This window comes from Danio rerio, chromosome 20, assembly GCF_052040795.2.
Source record: "Danio rerio strain M-AB ecotype USA chromosome 20, GRCz13ab, whole genome shotgun sequence".
NCBI classification, from domain to species: Eukaryota; Metazoa; Chordata; class Actinopteri; order Cypriniformes; family Danionidae; genus Danio; species Danio rerio.
In genome coordinates this window covers 42061770-42081339 of record NC_141040.1, presented here as the reverse complement: position 1 = coordinate 42081339, position 19570 = coordinate 42061770, and the positions used below count along the sequence as shown (strand labels likewise).

At 33.6% G+C, this 19570-nt stretch overlaps 1 protein-coding gene across 5 annotated transcripts in view; it reads right to left on the bottom strand.

The window, feature by feature from the left end:
- vash2 (vasohibin 2) overlaps positions 1 to 16278 on the bottom strand; it is a 57536-nt gene extending 41258 nt beyond the window's left edge. For 2 of the 5 annotated variants that reach the window (XM_087297404.1, XM_087297405.1), the window contains exons 1-2: positions 15479 to 16278; positions 3069 to 3157 (exon numbers count right to left, since the gene is read on the bottom strand). In XM_087297404.1, coding sequence (XP_087153530.1) covers positions 3069 to 3157; positions 15479 to 15793 — 404 coding nt within the window. In that variant the 5' untranslated portion in view covers positions 15794 to 16278. 5 annotated transcript variants of the gene reach the window in all.
- Between the last annotated feature and the right edge of the window lie 3292 nt (positions 16279 to 19570).

Sequence of the window (19570 nt, the reverse complement as noted above, 5' to 3'; positions counted from 1 at the left end):
TATCTGTATTCTTGGTCTTTTCCCACCTGCCTTATCACTGAAGTCATATGAACAGAAGCTTCATGTTAAGCGCCTGATTGCCATTCATGGTATGGTCCATAGTCCATCTTTGCCACTCTGGATTAGGGAAATGTCTTTCTGTATAGCAATGAAAGATTTACTTACTCAATCAAACAAAAACTGCACATATTTTACAAGATTTGGAACTTCTTCCTTCATTTTTTAAATAAGAATGGACTGATCGTTTAGTAAACCCAAACTATGTGACTGTGTTAAGGCTAATTTATACTTCTGCGTCAAGCTCACGCGTATGCTACGGCGCAGCTTACGCATTGACGCATATCTCCGGATGAAAAGTTTTGTTTTGTGTTTTAAAGTTGTTGCACGTCCGCCGGTTCCTGCCTCAAAATGAGCGAGTTTGAGTCACTTGTACATTCAGGAAGCATTCAGAAAAAACAAAACACCAGTGAAGAAACTAGACACAGAGGAACGATAACACTTCACTGCCAACTAGCATATCGGAAGTGTTAATGCAGACCAACAGAGACAGCGTGCAGAAGTATAAATGCACAGCTACGCGCGTTGCATGTGGCATGGGTTATGCCAGTCACTTGACACAGAAGTATAAACCTTAATTATCTTTTTAAATTTTTACTAAATTGCCCTTTTTATTTTATTATTATTTTATCTTATTTTAGTTACTTTTTTATTTTCCATTTATTTGTTTATGTGTTTTTTTTTTTGTTTTTTGCATGTGACTACATACTTTTTTTATGGCTCTTTCGGGATGGGGTGGGAGTTGTTCTTTGATTGGTATTTGGTTACTAATACAGTATGTATGCATCACATTTTTCTGAAACAACAAAAGTATTTAAAAAATAAAATAAAATAAAAAACATTACTTACTTACTCCCAAGGCCGTTTATATCAAAGTTGATATTTAGCCACACCTTGTTAGTGTCTCATAACATCTAATTTTTACGGTTAAAACTTTGGATGCCCTATATAAGAGCTGCATAATACTGGAAAAATCTGATAATTATTCTGCGATAAATATTGCGATATGAATACAGTTTCACAAGATGTTTGAATAGCACTATTTGATCGTTTTCTGGGGAGTCTAACAGTATTCAGGTATAGAAATGGAATAATCAATATGCATGCACATTGCTTTGTCTCATTTGTAGTCTTAATATCTAAAAATTCCTAATCAAGAAAAAATATGGTTTTGTTTTCAACTTCAGAAAAAATAGGTTAAAACTAAGAGTTTGTCCTTAAAAGAAGTAAAATTATCTGCCAGTTGGGTTAGCAAAATAATCTTGTTTTCACAATTTTCACAAGTTCTCACAATTGTGTTACACTATTTTATTTTTTATTTTTTGCATAAATCATATATAATCCATATAAATACAGTAATTAAATACAATTTTGTAGCTCCTGGTTAATTAGAAGTCAGACTCAAAATTGCATTTCTTGTCATGTGACTATTGCTGATGCACACATTTTGATATCGATGCTGAAACAATATATTGAGCAGCCCAACTATATATACATTAAATGTGGAAGCAAAGACTAGCTTTCCTCTCGACATGTTAACAAACCAAACTCTTTCATGAATTAACAACAACTACAATGCCCAAAAAAAGTTGTTTGCAAGCAGCCAATGGAGATCATATGCTGCCGTTATGCAAATTTCGTATAAATGTTTGTTAGTTTGTGCAGGAAGTAAAGCTGGAATTGCTGATGACTTGTTTCAGGCAGTTCAGAGTCAGTGCTTTCTTCATTTAAGGGTACCATTCTCACTATTAATAAAAGCATTAACTATTGCTTTGGGCTCGAAAGAGATAATTGAATGCATGTCAGACATGTTTAATATTACAATCCCTTTAAATGCCCAGCTCTGTATTCTTGGTTTGTATCCTACTGAACTTACAATTAGAAAGACAAAAATTTTAGATTTTAGTTCTCTTTAAGTTAGAAGGGCTATTGCATTATACTGGAAACATATGGATGCTCCATCCATAGAATTGTGGAAAGCAGAAATATTGAACTGTGTTGGACTGGAGAGACTAACTTTTATCATCAAAAGCAAGCAGAAGGACTTTGACTATCTTTGGGAACCATATATGAATATTATGTAAATTGTGTGTTTGTAAACATGTTTTTTTTCATTGTATTATTGTTTTTGCTACTTTGTCATTTTCTATTTTTCAGTTTGAATTTAAAAAAATTGTTTTTATTTACTTATTTATTTATTTATTTTATAATATATAATATTATATAGTATAATATAATATATTACATATGTGTGTATGTATATGTGTATATACATATATATAAGAAGGGTGTGGATGTGTGCTGTTAATGAGGGGGGAGAAAAAAGTCAAATATATTTGGGAAAAAAATGATAGTGTAAAAAAAGAGAAAGAAAAAAATGATGCCTTTGGGCTCAAACTCTGAATTTGCTGCTTATGTAGAATAAGATCATGCAGAATGTGTACTTTAGAAGCATTAATAAGCAGCCAATATCTTACTATTAGACAGATAATAAGCCAAAAGTTAAGAAAATTTGTACTTTAAAGTATTACCGTTCTATGTTTTGGGGGAAAATCTCTCCTTTTATTATGAACTTTTACTGCATATTGTTTGAAGCACTGCAACACTTTTACATTAGCAATCAGCTACATGAACGGTAATATCCAAAAAAGCCTAATATGGGTATTTTAAGTTGTTATGCAATGTTCAACTTAAGCTATATCAAAGCCCTATCTTTCATTGGCAGACTTTAAAGTGTAGCATGAGATTGAAAACTCCAAGTACTAATGTAGTGGAAGTATGCAGGCCTGTGGCTAATCTCAGTCTACATTAAAATGACTGACACTCCTACCAAAAAGGTACTTTGAGTAACTCAAGCCGGCTGAATAAATTACACTGAACGAAAAAGCATAACTGACACTCCAAAAGAAAAGAGAACCCATGAATCCATAATGCATTAAGGAGAAGCAGAGATTTAGAAAGCGTCTGTCGAACTTCCTCAGAACAAATGGACTGTGCAGGGCAAAGGATACTGCAGGTTTCTCATGTAGTTCTGGACGGCATGGAGCCAATCAGGCACAGACATTGATGGCTTAAAGTTAGGAACTGATGGCACGGAGTGCTGTGAAAACAGAGAGAGAATTATCAAATAGTAAACTGTACAGATAGAAAAACATTACTTTTAGGGATTTGATTTTTTTATTTATTTATTTCCAAATAAGCAACTTATGGCTACTTTATGGTAAAATGGATATACATAAAAATAGTACATGATTAAAAACGAATTCATATTACAATAAAAAAGTTACATGGACAAATATATAAATGGAAAAAATAAAAAAAAATACAATTCACAAAAAATATATTCAAAGTTAAATATGATTTTTCAGTTTAATTTTGATGAATAACTTAAGATTCTTCCTGTGGTACCTTATTAAAAATGTCCATCAAAGTACTCTCCTTATAAAAGATTTGTCTAATGGTATTCAAACTTTCACAATCCAACAAAATGTTTGATGCTAAGAGCAGCTTGGCAGTAAATTACATTTAGGTGGTGTTTGTTATTCAGTATATACAAATAAGTCAACCTAGAATGCCCAATTCAGCAGCTAGTCTAGACCGTTTGTTCATGCCTTGCCTCAAAATTATAATTTGCAAAGTGTCTTTCATTTATTTTTGGGTTAATTTCATGTATTTTATTATTCATGCAGTTGTTGTCCCATTTCCTTTGCCATGTTTCATTTATATACAGATTAATTGTAGGTTTCAGGTCTTCAGGAGGAATTAAACATTCTGTTACTTTCAAGAAAATAGCCTGTTTTACTGCCTCATCTGCCAGTTTGTTTTCATGTAGTCCCACATGACCTGGAATCCAACAGAAGATAATGTTGAACTGTTTATTTTCAAATGTCGTCTTTCATGGAATAGTTATTTTGCTTCAATATATATACTTTATATATTAAAAGTTATACATAAACAGGGGGTATTCTGAATGCTCTCAGTGAAAATTACTTTAAGTGATAAAAAAAAGAAATTAATATTTTATTCAGCATGGACGCGTTCAAAAGTGTCAATAAAGACAAGTAATGCAACAGAAATGTTTTCTATTCATCTAAGAATCTTAAAAAATGTAAAGCAATAAGAAAATTATAAGAAATGTTCTTGGACATCAAATCAGCTTCAAGGAAAAATCTTTCTTTTCCCAAAATCAATTACATAGTGCAATTCTGATGTCAAAAACTCCCACATTGCAGACATCTTGTCTTTCCTATAGCAGATATATTTCTTTTGTTTAATAATGATCTTTTTTTATTTTCTTAAATAGTATTAAATTTACATCAGATGCATGTCAGAGATCATACTTCTGAATACACTCACAAATATATGAACAAATTCTGTACATCCACTTTCTCTTTGAGCAATATATGCTTCCTCTATATGCGCATGTAAACTTCTGTTTTACATGAGAATAAAAAGAAAGAAAATTTCTGGCCGTTATCTTTGATGATGGCTTGAGATTTGATAAACAGATAAATGCAGCGGTCAAATCCTGCTTTTTCAGCTTTGAAAAATTTTCCATTTTAAAAACAGTCAAACCTATTATACATATCTTGGTATCTGGTTAGATGGTAACCTGTCATTTGAAACTCACATAAATGAATTGCTCAAAAAAGTTAAAGCCTGGATTGGTTTTCTTTACAGAAACAAGTCTCCCTTTACGCACTATAAAAAAGCAGCATTTGGTCAAATTAACAGTATTACCCATTCTGGATTATGGGGATTTAATTTATACATCAGCTTTAAAAACTCTCCTTCACAAACTGGATGTTATTTACCATGCAGCAATTCATTTTGTTACTGGTGCGCCATTTAATACTCATCACTGTCAACTGTATTCTTTATTGAATAGGCCTTCTTCTCAATCATGTTGACAAATTCATTAGAATAGAAATAAGCAATGTGGGAAAGGTTGAATAGTACTATCATGCTTCTTTAGGCAATGTTTGTGTTAAAAAACTCGAGAAGCAATGTTTCTTGTCCATGAAAATGTAGAAGTCAACAGTGACAACAGGGACTCAGGGATCACAGTGACTAAACACAAATATAATCTAGTCTAAACTCTGCATTACTATCTCTCGCTCAAACAACTAAGAATCTTTCAGAATTTTTCCTGTAGTCTCAAATAAAAATGTATTTTAAAAAAGCACAAGGTTACTTATTTTGACCAAGCTAAAGTTGGCAACCTTTTCTTGTGATTTTGGATTGACCTTTCCACCCCTGCAGCCACAAGCAGATTCATCAATCAGATTCTGATGCCTCAATGGCATGAAAAGTCCTTGTCATCTGTAGAAACAGTGGTGCACTGATCATTTGCATCCTTACAATGACACTTCTAACTGCTAAAGGACAGCGAAGAGATTAAGAAATGAACAAAGGTCATCCTCTCACACATTAGCCTCCATTCATAAGAGAAGAAAAGAAGTAATTAAGGAAAGCTAGAAAAGAGGCTGCCCTCTATCTGAAGCAGGCTCTTCATTAGGACACTTTAACAGCATCAAACCAAAGCTTGTCACTGAAAGAATCTGTATTTATTTTCAATAAGCACAGCTGAATATGTGCTGCAGAACTACTGGGTCACAGGAGGAAATGAGAAAGGGAATCATCCCCCGTTTCCCCTTTATCTCTTTCTGCCCAGTGCAACAAAATGAGAGACCGCAGGAAGATAGTCTTGACTTTTAAAGACTTCAAATGTATAATAAAGAAGAAATGCATTGTACAAAATCTTTGTGTTATAATTGCAGAATAACAGTGCTCTTGTTCTGAGTAGCAGACAGAAGTGCTTCCCATGAACTCACACTGTTTTTCACACTACTTAAATAGAGGTGTTCAGAAACCTGAGGTGTGACAAATGTCATAAAAGTATAAAGCCATATTAAAATAGTGTTTCTGAACAAACTGGGTACTAGCTAGGTACTGTTTCCCCATACAGTGGTACTCAACTTGGACACAAATAGCAACTCAATACTACCAAAATTCTTTGTATACAAATAAACAAAACATATTTCAGATCAGCCACCTAACTTTGTTGTTATGCCAAACTTACTTTCACAAAGCGATTTTTTTCCATAACCTTGATGTATCATCACAGGTATTATTTTAGTTTTACCTGTATACGTTTGTTTTTTTTTGGTGATCAAGGAGTAATAATTTAGCAAATCTATGTTGTGTTTTATGCAATATTCTGAAACTATATTATGTTTTCAAACTGTATAATATTAATAACAATGTTTTTGAGCACCAAATTAGCATTTTGCACAGTGAAAAATGCTGGGTTCCACCAGAGACTAGAACACACAAGATATGTCATTTGCATCCTTTTAAATGGGGAAAAGTGTAACGATCAAAATGGCAAATGAAGCCCCGCCTACTACAAGAGCCAATCATCAATCGATATAGACATTTGATGCATATGATATGACGTTTCTTCAGCAGAGAAGCTCAGACCAGACATATGCTTTTACAACACTTTTTGCGGTCAACAAACACACTGAATTCTTAGCGAATACTTGCTTAACAGACATAAGAAATATATCCACATAAAGCCTGAAATCTCTACTTTTAAATTAAACACTTGAAAACAAAAGATTTTTAGTTTTGTAATCTGTATGAAATAGGGCTGCACGATATTGGAAAAAATTGACATTGCGATATTTTTTTCCCTGCGATATATATTGCGATATTTTATATATATATATATATATATATATATATATATATATATATATATATATATACTTAAGATATACTTTTGCACACATTACATACAGTATCACTGTTTTATCTGCTGCACCACTGACTGTAAAATTCTTCCACAAAGAACTAGAGCAAGTTTTTTTTTTTTTGGCTGGTGGAGGACCAAGAATGACTCAGCAGCAGCTTCACTCATCTTTTTAGGTGCCTAAAAGTTAATAAGTAACGGGCATATATGTATATATCTATGAGTGACGGGAAGCTATGCTAAGGTTAACTAGCTTAGCATATATCTTGTTGTCTGCAAATGATAGTAATTTAAACGTACCATAAAACTCCTATAAGTGCATATAATTCGACACATCTACACAAGCATCGTTTAACCTTTATAACCGAACGTTAACGTTACTCTGTCAACAGTCTATTGTCTTAGGCCCCGTTTACACTAGTGCGTTTTAGTTTTAAAACGGCATTGTAGAATGAAAACGATCCGCGTCCACACTCGCGTTTTACCCAGCGTTTCTGAACAGCTCTCCGTCCACACCAAAACGCTGAAAACGCACATCACGTGACCACACACACACACTCGGGCAAGCGCTCCAGCATTTCTACCCAGATGAGAGCTCTGCTTGTCGGACTGCTCATCAAGCATCTCCCGCTGGATCTAATCTCACTATATTTGCTAAACGTGATATTTCATTCATGTTGTTGTCTTTATCTAACGACATAGGCCAATTCCCTGACTTTGGTCATTGGAATCTATTAAGTTACTTGTTCACGGGTAACATGTTTTGGTTAAGCGCAAAGATAAGTTAATGATTAATCCAGGTACATTGACCGATCGCTTGCCTTTATTTCCTGCAATGTATAAACTTATTGTATGTTATACTTTTATAATTATCGATGATTAAAACTGTTATTCAGCAAAAGAGAGGGTGCGTTTCGTATTTTTACTGAAATTAAAAGGAGGCAGTTGTTATCGGCTCCGTTTTGTATAAATATCCACACAGTGAAGATGATGCTCATAAATGCAGCACGGCGCCTCAACATTTCTGCTGTCTGTTAAGTTGCTAATATTAAAAAGAAAATAGGCAGTTCCTTAAATCATGTTTACATTTTATTGTTGAGAAAGTGAAACAACGTAGCCAAGGTGATGTGAATGAAGTTATAAAGTACACTGTTCCCTTTGAAGATTTACCCGTGTCCTCGGTATGTTTTCCATATCAAACTGAGAAGGGGGAGACTGCAGCCTTGATCAAACTTGCGAAGTCTTAACTTACAAGAAGAGGATGCGAGACTGAACTGTGTGTGGGCTACTTAATATTGAGGAAAAGCCCCAATCAGATAGGCGAACGTTTGCAGCCCCGCCTCCGTTTTCAGATGTCTCCGTCTTTCCCCATCCACACTGAGACGGAGCAGCAGCGTTTTAGAATGAAAACGGCCTCTCCAGCGTTTTCAAAAAGCTCCGTTTTCGGCGCTCGAGAACTCCGGCGTAGTGTGGACGGATGGTGTAACCGTAGCAAAACTTAAGCGTTTTCAAACTAAAACGCACTAGTGTAAACGGGGCCTTAATTACCGTGCTAACAGAGCTAACTTACGTAAACAGAGAGCAACAGATTGCAGACGTCAATAATGCAGCGTAATGGAATAATATACCTATCAAACTCCGCTTTAAGTACGCTACAAGTTTATAAACTGCCTCTGGAACCCAGTTCAAATACAAAAATTTATTCAACAAAAATAGTAATGCAGTAAAGTATTTTTCGCTCTGCCAAGCCTTCTTTGTTGCTGTGTGGAGCAGCAGCCTGCGTCAGTCACCTTTTACCTCGGCCCCACCCCGCCCCCCGACCCCTGAACGTCTGTCTCACTCACTTACTCACTCACGCGGGCATGCACTGCGGTCTCATGAGGAAACGCAGCTTTTTGATATAATGTTTTTCTTGTTCCCGAATACAAATAATTTTTCAAGTATTTGTTTGAAATAAGTATTGGTAAAAACATGCTATTCGTGCTTATCCGAATACCGTATTCGGGTTCGGCTCCACCCATATATATGTATATATATATGTACATATATATATATATATATATATATATAATATTTTTCTTTTTGCTTTGCATCGCACCTCCTGCGATGTGACTATCGCAGATGTTCACGTCGCGATTTCGATGCTGAAACGATGTATCGTGCAGCCCTAGTATGAAACGTACGTGAGATACAGTCCATCCTGTCAAGCGCACATCACATGACAGGAACAAAAAAACAAAGAGTCACTGTCATTTCTGGAGGAGATTCGCCATCAAGACCAAGTTGTGAATGACTTTATCATTATTCAGAGGATGATAATGTGTAAACATGGCCATAAAGGAGGTTAGTGTCATGATCTCGTTCTTCTTGAGTGCGCATGTGCATTAGCTCAGGCAACCTAAAAAAATTTTGATTTTGTTTGATTCTAACGTTTAGAAATGAAACTTGTGAGACAGTTGTACTTTGATTTTATTGGTGATTCCAGATATGTAATGTAATCATAAGCTTGGCAAACTGTTTTTGTATAGTTTGATGTTTTCCCCTTCAGACAAAATGTCCATGCATACTGCCCGAGAGGCATTTCAATGTTGGCCACCAAGTGAAATTAGACTTTGGTTCCACACAATTTCTTCATGTTGTCCCAACACAAAATGCTTAAGTTAACTTAATCATTTTTACAAATTTAAGTGGATTGAACATAAAACATAAAACGTAAGAATTGTGTTTGTTCAATAGTATTAAATAAGCAGTTTGAACCAGCAGCAAAAGAATTTGAGTGTAGAGGGATTTCTGAAAAATTCCACAGCAGATGATTTAGGCTGTAAATTACATTTACATTAATTAATTACATTTCAAAACATTGTAAAGTTTGTATTAATATTTCAAAATATATCAGTTTGGTATAGTTTACATTTAGCATTTTTTTCCTGTTGTCCAAAAACCAACCTAACAACAGAGAAAAAAATAAAATAAAACAATAAGGGCTCTAAATAATTTTATCAAGGCAGTCTGGTATCGGTTTAATTTACACTCAGGCTTTAAATTTAGTATTGATTTCCAGAAAGTGTATCTAAACACAAATGACACTCTGAATATTGATTCTGACCGTCTGAATTCTCAGAGAGAGGTTTCATTTACATCTACGCTCTACTCCACTGGATCAACTGGGTCTCTGCTACCCAGAAAGGAGGTCAGCAATAAATAGGCCACACTCCACACTCAGAGGACCATTAGCTGACCTCTGCCCACCAGTGGGACTGGGCTGAAACTTGAGGCTGACTTACTGTAGGTGACGATACCAGCTACAGAAAACATTTGTCCATCCAACCGAACAGATGTGGACATTTCAGTCAGTATGGAAAAAAGTCTACAATTTAAATGTAACAGTTTTTATAGAAAGAAAAAACATTATGTATGATCCCGAATGGCATTGTATCAAAATAATTATACCAATATCCAAAGCCAAAAAAATAATATTACCAAAGGATTACCAACATTTCTTTGTGTTTTGGTGTCCACATCAAATGACATGCATGAAAATGATTTATTCCTTATTGTGCACTGTCATGAATAAAATATATAAAAGAATATGTGATCATAATAAATGCCATTACATTTTTTATTATTAAACACTTCTGACTAATGTAAAAAATTATTTTGTCTTTATATATTAATTTTGTAAATCTATATATATTTACAAAATTTAAAGATTTAAAACTATAATTATTTAGTATTGTAGGGCTCCAATGTAATCCATAAATAGAGTTTTAGTAGTCAGCTAATGGTTCATGTATAAATGCTAAAGAAAATGAATGATGAGCACATTTTTTTGCCCAGAAAACACCAGGATATCATACAATGTAGTTTTCAACTCATTTATGCCATATAGTTTACCGTTACAAGGCTTATAGTTGGTTAATAGTTACAAAGATTAATGCTTTAATAGAATGATCAAATCCTCATCAAGACTGTATTTATTTATTATAAAAATACAATGAAAACATTAATATTGTGAAGTTAGTAGTTAATTTTGTTTAAATTTATTTTTAAATGTAATTTATTTATTTGATGTCAAGCTGTATTTTCAGCAGTGCTCAGGATCCTTCAGAGCTGCATGATTTGGAGAAAAGCACATCGAACTGCAATTTATCTGATAAAAATTGTGAATTAAAATGTGATTTACTACCATTTCATAAAAGAGCTACATGTTTGATGCAGTGGTATTAACGGCATCAAAGAAAGACAAAGCATAATCACAAAGAACACTACAATATGTACAATGAAACCTCTTAAATGTTGTTGCAATTCTTTCCAATAAAGTTGCCAGTTGTTATGACCAACTATGAAATTAACTATAGTATTTCTATTTAATTAAATTAATTATATATAAAATATTATATACAGTTGAAGTCAGATTTATTAGCCCCCTTTGAATTTTTTTTTTTTCAAATATTCCCCAAAGGATGTTAAACAGAGCAAGGAAATTTTCACAGTATGTCTGATAATATTTTTTCTTTTGGAGAAAGTCTTATTTGTTTTATTTCGGTTAGAATAAAAGCCGTTTTTAATATTTTAAACACCATTTTATAGACAAAATTATTAGCCCCTTTTAGCTACATAATTTTCGAAAGTCTACAGAACAAACCAATCGCTATAGAATGACTTGCCTAATTACCCTAACCTAATTAACCTAGTTAAGCCTTTAAATGTCACTTTAAGCTGTAGAGAAGTATCTTGAAAAATATCTAGTCAAATATTATTTACTGTCATCATGGCAAAGATAAAAGAAATCAGTTATTAGAAATGAATTCTTAAAACTATTGTTTAGAAATGTGTTGAAAAATGTATACTGTATATAACACCTTTAAAACTTTTTCATTTAGATTGTGTTACTTTTTTTACATTGTTCAGTATAATGTGCTTACGAACTCAAAAATATGCTTATATGCTATAATAATACCACATTTGGTAGTGCATTGAAATAAATCACCGATTTATTATCGATTTGAAAACGATTAATCATGCAGGCCTACTGTCATTTTATGTTTTTTTTTACTTCATGATTAATATTTTCGTGGAAACAGTGGTATATTTATTTGCAGGCAAACAGGAATTAGACGGATTACCCCTAATAGCACTTTAGCAAATGGATTACATCAAAGCATTATTTTAAAAGTACAACTAGTTAACTAGCCAACTATTAAATTGCTACAATCAGGGTTCATGCGGTCATGGAAAACCAGGATAAGTCATGGAATTTTGACTTGACATTTTCCTTGGAAAACCTAAAAAACCCACGAAGTTTTGGAAAAGTCATGGAAAACAGATATTTGTATACTTGAATATAGGTTAGTTGTCTGTACTTCTTTTCTGTCCTTGGCCAATCACATGATCTCACATTATTAGTGTAGTGTAATCCTTATCTAAATACATTTTACATTGATATAAATTTAAACTAAATAGATCATTGCTGCATGTATTACGATATGCAGTAATAAATTTGAACATGCTTTGTTTTTCTTTTACCACGCATATGAAGACATTGCATGAAACTGGACTTGAAAGTCTTGAAAAAGTCATGGAATTTTAGTAGTAAAAATGTGTATGAACTCTGTACATTACAATGACTGATTAAATGAAACATTCTTAAAAGTAAAATATAATGTGTTTTAATCCAGGAAAAACAAACAAAAAGAGCTCTGGGGTAACTCAAATGTTTGGTCGGTGCTCTTTGGGTAAGGGATTCATCAAAACAACAACAAGAATCAGTCCAAGGCATTCGAAAAATGTGAAGAATTTAAAAAGCCTTTATTCACATGCATGTGAATAAAGGCTTTTTAAATTTTTCAAAATATAATGTGTTTTTTGGAAGTGTATACTTGCATTTTGATGCTATTACAGTATCAAAATGGTCTTAATATCACAAAAATATAATCGCAATAAATATTGGTGCTATAGATCATACCACAAAAAATAGATATCGTGACATGCCTAAGTACAGCTGTGTTATAAAGAACAAACACATTCTGTCCTGTACAAATACAGCTAATTTAACTTTCAAATATTCTGCACCAACCCTAACCCTGCTGCACAGCTATGTGTCTTGTTTACACAATAAGTGCAGTTTCCTCATATCCAAGGTTATCACAGGACACTGATTCTTTATCAATACAGTCTTTGCCATGGAATGTCACTCTCAATCTAACAGATCCAGCACAAATGTTTGGCTGGAGTCGCAATCATATGAGTGACTCCTAATCTGACGGACTGACTCCACACACCTGTTCAACACCAACTGGTGAGGAATGTCCCTTAATAAATCACTTTAACATCTGGGGATCTTACTCGGCACTTCTGACCAATCAGACGCCTTTGTTCTGCACGCATCAGCACATCGTAGAGTGTAGGAATGCACAATAGTGTTAACTAAAACAAAAGAGCCACTATAAACACACACAGCTTGACCCTGCGAATGCCGTACGTCTGAGCACTGAGGATTACTCAGTCTGTGATTAAGACTTGCTTTATCCCCTTTGAGGTCCTTCGTTTGAATGCTCTATTAAGCCTGATCAGATATACAAGTTTGGAGGTTAAAGCAACATTGACGAACTAATAAAATGGCAACGTCTTTAATCCTAATGTCCTACAACACTAAAAAAGAATGATTTATTGGATTTACTATGCGTTTTTAAGGTATAGTGACTGCAAATAATTTATATGGGCTAAGTTGAACATTACTCGTTTGTTTACATTCAGCCCATATAAATTGTTTGCAACTACATACTTAAAAACTTAATGTAGTAAATCAAGTGAATCACTTTTTTCAGGGAAGGTCACATGGCATCATTACTCATTTAATGTGTATTAATGGAGGAATGTTTCTGCATAGCTGTCGGTGACTGGACCAGAGCTCTCGTTTGACTGGTTTGTAATGAAATTATGGCAAGGGACAATATAGCACAGTGTTGGAAAAGGCATGGATGAGTAAATCCGCTCACATGTCTACACTTCCTCTGTGTGGAAACTGGGTCAAGCAAATGGCAGTTTGAGAGACGGCATTTAAATATAAACACACTTTTCCCGTAAATGTGCCTGACACTTCCTATATAGGCCAATGTTGATGCCCACTGCTGTAACTGGGGTACTTGGATATTCATAAAAATCTAGTTAACAGCTGTTTATTTATTTACTTATTTTTGCACAGACCAATTGTTTTTGCTCCTTAAGACCTCGATGTATCATTAGGAGCCTCTGGCTTTAATTTTATTCTTCTTGTAAATGTTTATACTCTTTAAGTTCCGCTAAAAGACCACAATTTTAGATAAATATCTTCTTTAATGTTTAACTGAAATAAAGTCAGCTGCATCTTGGATGGCCTGGAGGGAAGTAAATTAACCTATTTTACTTTTCATTTTTGCATGAACTCCACTTAACATGAACTAACAAGGAAAAACACTTATTAATCTTAGTTCATATAAATTTTTATTTAATTATAACTTAAAATTATTTAATTGTATTTCTTAACCTGATTGAAATTAAATAGTGTTACATTAATAAATTAATCAATCAAACAAACAAACAGCAGAAAGTGTCACCAAAAATCTAATAGACGCCAAACATTTGAACACCAGCATCAGAAAACAACAGGATGGTACCATGTATCCTATAGGTATTCTATGCTGATACCTATGAAAGAGGTAAATTTGTACTTACTGTATACCTATACATATATATATATATACCAGGATATAAAACAATCATTTTGTTCTGTACTAAATTAGTACTTCAAACATTTTATTAAAAATATAAAAGAACCACTGTATATTGTCCAATCGTACATTGACATCTGTACAAAAACACACATATAATGTTTCGCAACCCTTTTATAGTTTAATGTAGTAAATGTATAGAAACTGTTTGTTTGTTTGTTTGTTTGTTTGTTTGTTTGTTTGTTTGTTTGTTTGTTTGTTTGTTTGTTGTATTGATTTCAGCTTCTCTACAAAAGGTTTAGCCGTGAATATTGTGGTTAAAACTAAAACCACAGAGTTTTTGATAGTGGTAAAACCAGAGTTAATCTTCATAAGAGAAAAAAAATCTGCCAACACTAAGAAAACACTTTTTACATTTTTGTTTATATTTTCCAAATGATGTTTAACAGAGCAAGGAAATTTTCACAGTATGTATGATAATATTTTTTTCTTCTGGAGAAAGTCTTATTTGTTTTATTTCAGCTAGAATAAAAGCAGTTTTTAATTTTAAAAAATGAATAAATAACATTTTAAGGTCAAAATTATTAGCCACTTTAAGTTATAATTTTCGATAGGAATTGGGACAAATTGGGAAAAATAAACAGGGGGGCTAATAATTCTGATTGCAGCTGTATATTTATCACATATTCTATCAGCAATTTGGGGTAACAGGCTTCTGGGGATCATATTAAATCATCTGCATACCAAGACAACATTTTGGGGTATCACACTTCAAGGCAACATTGTGAGGTATCATATATCAACACAACATGGGCAATGTGATACTCAAGATCAATATGATAGCCAAAAAAGGTGTTAAGGTATTTTGAGCATCTATGATGTCTCCCCAAAACATGTTGGATGCAGCTTGATGTTTTGAAGCGCAGACAAACATAATCCCCTCCGTTCTACTTACTTTAGGGAGGAGTGTTGCATTTCGTATTCTGTCCACCATCTCCTGTCCATCAGGGTGAACTTTGGCGACATGAGACCACATTCTTTCCCAGGTGACACTCTCTATGGGAAAGCCCGTCCTGTTGACGAAAAACGGGACCCCGCCGTCTTTCTCCTCTTCCTCGCCGGACGACCTGCCGGTGTTATTTGCGGCAGTGGACGGGGAGGATTCAGCAGCAGGACCCGTGCTGTGACAGTATGCACTGGTGCTTTTGGACCGTCCGTGTCTACTGATCTTGGCCGCGGAGCCGCTGCTGGTGGCGCTTGGTCCGGTCATTGTTAGAAGTCTTCCGATGGTGGGGGGTTCCCCTTGCTGTTCCCCAAATCACTTATGATCGCCCAGCATTCATGTACAAAGACATGTTGCGCCCCGAGCATGCATATTAATGTGCCAAAACCTCTCAGTTCTGCTCAAGTGTAAAAATTTTGGTGGCTTAGAGAGGATCCAAAGATAGAAAAAATGGCTTTAGGTACCATTTCTGTAGAAACCAATGGCTGAAGGTGCGTGCAGAGGAGATGAAATTCAGAAAATGTCATTTATTCCCAATAAGCTGCATATTGTAGTTTGGCGTTCAGCTTCGGATCTCCGCAGGAACTAAATTAATCGTTCTTTGGTTAAAAACACCGAGGAGGCGTCCGACTGCCGAAGAGGAAACACGGGCTGTATAATCAATTTAACATTTGATTGTAAAGTATCAATGAATGATTTATCTTCCCATGTAGGCGTGTTGCCGCGTTCACCGACGGTCTCAACAAATGGTCACTCACTCTAGCGTTTTTGATACTGTTATTGTATTGCCATAAACAACAGCCAATCACGCTTTGACGGGTTTTCATTGGATGAAGCAACAAAGTAAGGCGGGCTCAATTCCATATAAGGTAAACTTACATGTATGCGATTGGTCAACATAGCGGATGTGGGCGTGAATCTTTGTTGAGTATCCAGCTGGGGGTTTTTGTGTGAGCTGTTAAATTGTGCATTTAAAGCGATAGACAATGCAAAGATACATTTTCTAAAAGTCACATTGAAATCATCAACTGTTTAATTATCGATTCTCTTTTCTAAGAGGTAAAATAATTAGCGCATTTTAATCCTTTTCGTCAATAAATGCCCTCAAAACACATGCAAGTTAAAATTCGCCCAAAAGTGAAAGTTCTGTTTTATTTACTCGTCCCTCACTTGTTTCAAACATGTTTGACTTTCTTGACTTGTTTGACATGTTTCTTGCTTATATTAAAGAAAGTTATAATCCTGTAACCACTGATAGTAGGCTATTTGTTTTTTCTACAATGGAAGATGGCTACAGCAAAAAAATAAATAAATAAAAAATTATGAAGGTTTAAAAGGTTTAAAAGCACTTGAGTAAAAGGGAGTACATTTTCATTTGTGGGTGAAGTATAGGCCTTAAAATCTTTTTAGTATTTGAGATACTGCTGTTTTATTTAATGTTTTCCATATAATTTTATAAAAAATGAGAAATGTTTAGGCTACTTGAAAACAATTTGAAACATTTATGAGTTTCTTTCAGCTGTTGAACACAAAATAATATATGTTGAAGAAAGATCCTGTATTGACTTCCATAGTTGAAAAAACAAATAGCGTACTAAGGTAGTCAGAGGTTACAGGTTTCCAGCTTTCTTCAAAAAAAAAAAAATGTCTAATAATAATAATTATATACACATATATACAATTATATATACACACATATATAGGAGAAAGAAGAAAGAAACTCAAAGAGGTTTGAAACAAGTAGAGGATGTGTAAATGATAACAGAATTTTAATTTTTTGGTGAACGAGCTCTCTTTAGGTAACGTTCATTATTTCATTCAGGTTTTACATTAGATTGGATATCAATAAATGCCCTCACATGCAAGTTAAAGCGATAATTTGCCCCAAAAGTGAAATTCGGTTTTACTTGCACATCCCTCACTTGTTTCAAACATGTTTGGCTTTCTTGGCATGTTTGACATGTTTTTATCTTATTCTGAAGGAAGCTGGAAATCTGTAACCACTGACTGATATTTATTTTCCTACAATGGAAGATGGTGACAGCCTACAGGTTTTCAGCTTTCTTCAAAATATCTTATTCAGTGTTCAGTGGAATTAGACAATCATATACGTTTTACACCACTTGAGTAAACAGAGAAAATTTTTCATTTTTGAGTGAACTATAGGCCTAACTTTAAAATATTTTTGTATTTTACTGCTGTTTTATTTAATGCTTTCTGTATGATTTTATGTTACAATGTCCACCTCTCTTTAACACCACCATAAACTCAGGTTTTTTATTTAGATGTGTCACAATTTATTGGTAAATATTTCACAGCAAATAGTGGATAGAAGAGTGGATGTTTTATATATCAGACTGAGACTGAACTCTTTACTTTTATTTTGGTCATTTTATTAAATGTTTTTGTTGATTTTTAATAGTTCATCTGTTTTTTAATGTCTATTTAGGGTCCAATACACAGATTATATGGCTCTAATTATTTTGTACTTGTACACCAAGATAGACCATTACATGCAAATGAGAAATGTTTAGGCTACTTGACAGCTATTGGAAACATTTATGAGTTTCTTTCTTCTGTTGAACCCAAAAGAAGATATTTCGAAACAAGCTGAAAGCCTGTAATCAACTTTTTTATAGGAAAAACAAATTCAAAGGAAGTCTATGGTTACAGATTTTTTTTAGCTTTCTTCAAAATATCTTCTTTTGTGTTCAATATAGAAACATCTATCCCTTTTATTCAGGTTGTACATTAGAGAATCAATAAATATGACAATAGTGTTTAAAACATTGTTAAGAATCTAAAAAACATTTTAAAGTGGTTTGCAACTATTTCTAACAGATCTCAAAAAGAGAGTATATGAGCAGAATGAGTCCTCTCAAAGTGCTGCATATTTTTGGATGTTTCCCTTTTCAAACCATCCTGAACCCACCAGCTCATTAACAGAGGCTCCATGACTCAGTTCTACCTTTATGTCTAAACCCTGTTGTCCTTTTTATCCTAGATATGTGTCAAGAATGAACAAAAAATATGTGCAAAAGACACATATGACAAACATCTGAGATCTGTTTTTTCTTCAGTGTCAGAAAAATCTAAATATAATTTTCATATTAATGAGATAATTCACTTAAAAGGTGAAAATCTGTCATAATTTACTCACCCTTTACCTGTTTCAAACCTTTATGAATTTATTTCTTCTGTTAAACACAAAAGATGATATTTTGAAGAAAGATGAAAACCGGTAACTTATTGATAGATTTTTTTTTCCTGTACTACGATGGTTGCAAGTTTTCAGCTTTCTTCAAAATATTTTTGATAGTGTTCATCAGATAACAAACTCATAATGGTATGGAAAAGCTTGAGGGAGAGTAAATCGTAAGTAAATTTTTATTTGGAAGTGAACTATCAGAAAAGTGCATTTGATGACAAGTGTTTATGTGTGACCACTAGAGGACGCGATTGTTTCGTGTTTGATTTCCCCTCGCTTCTTTTAAAACATGTAGAACGTTTTAATATACTTTCTAAAACGTCCCTCAAAAAAAAAAAGAAAGGCTGTCTAAGGAACCCAAAAATAAAAAAAAATAAATTGAATAATTATAATCATGTGATGAGTACAGTACTATCTTTTTTTACAGTATAAGTTAGTTTTTCACGCGTCTATATTGATGCCTTTTAGATTTAAAATGAGGCGGATTGCAAGCTTAAATCAAGCAGACTTTAAAAGGTTTGTTCACTTATTCAACCTCAAGTGATCCTAAACCTGTATGAGTTTCTTGTTTTTTCTGTTGAAACACAAAGTATATTGAATAAAGCTATATAAAGCTATAAAACAAATACTATCTTCTTTTGAGTTTAAAGAAACTTAAAAAGGAACAGATGAAGAGTGAGTAATGACAGAATTCAAATTTTTGGGTGAACTATCCCTAGTAATTTTTATTGATTATTTAGAACAATGGATTCAAATAATGTGTAGTCCGTATAATAAAAACCTGAAATTTTGAAGTTAAAATGTTATATTGTCTGTATTAAGTTGTAACCTTCAGA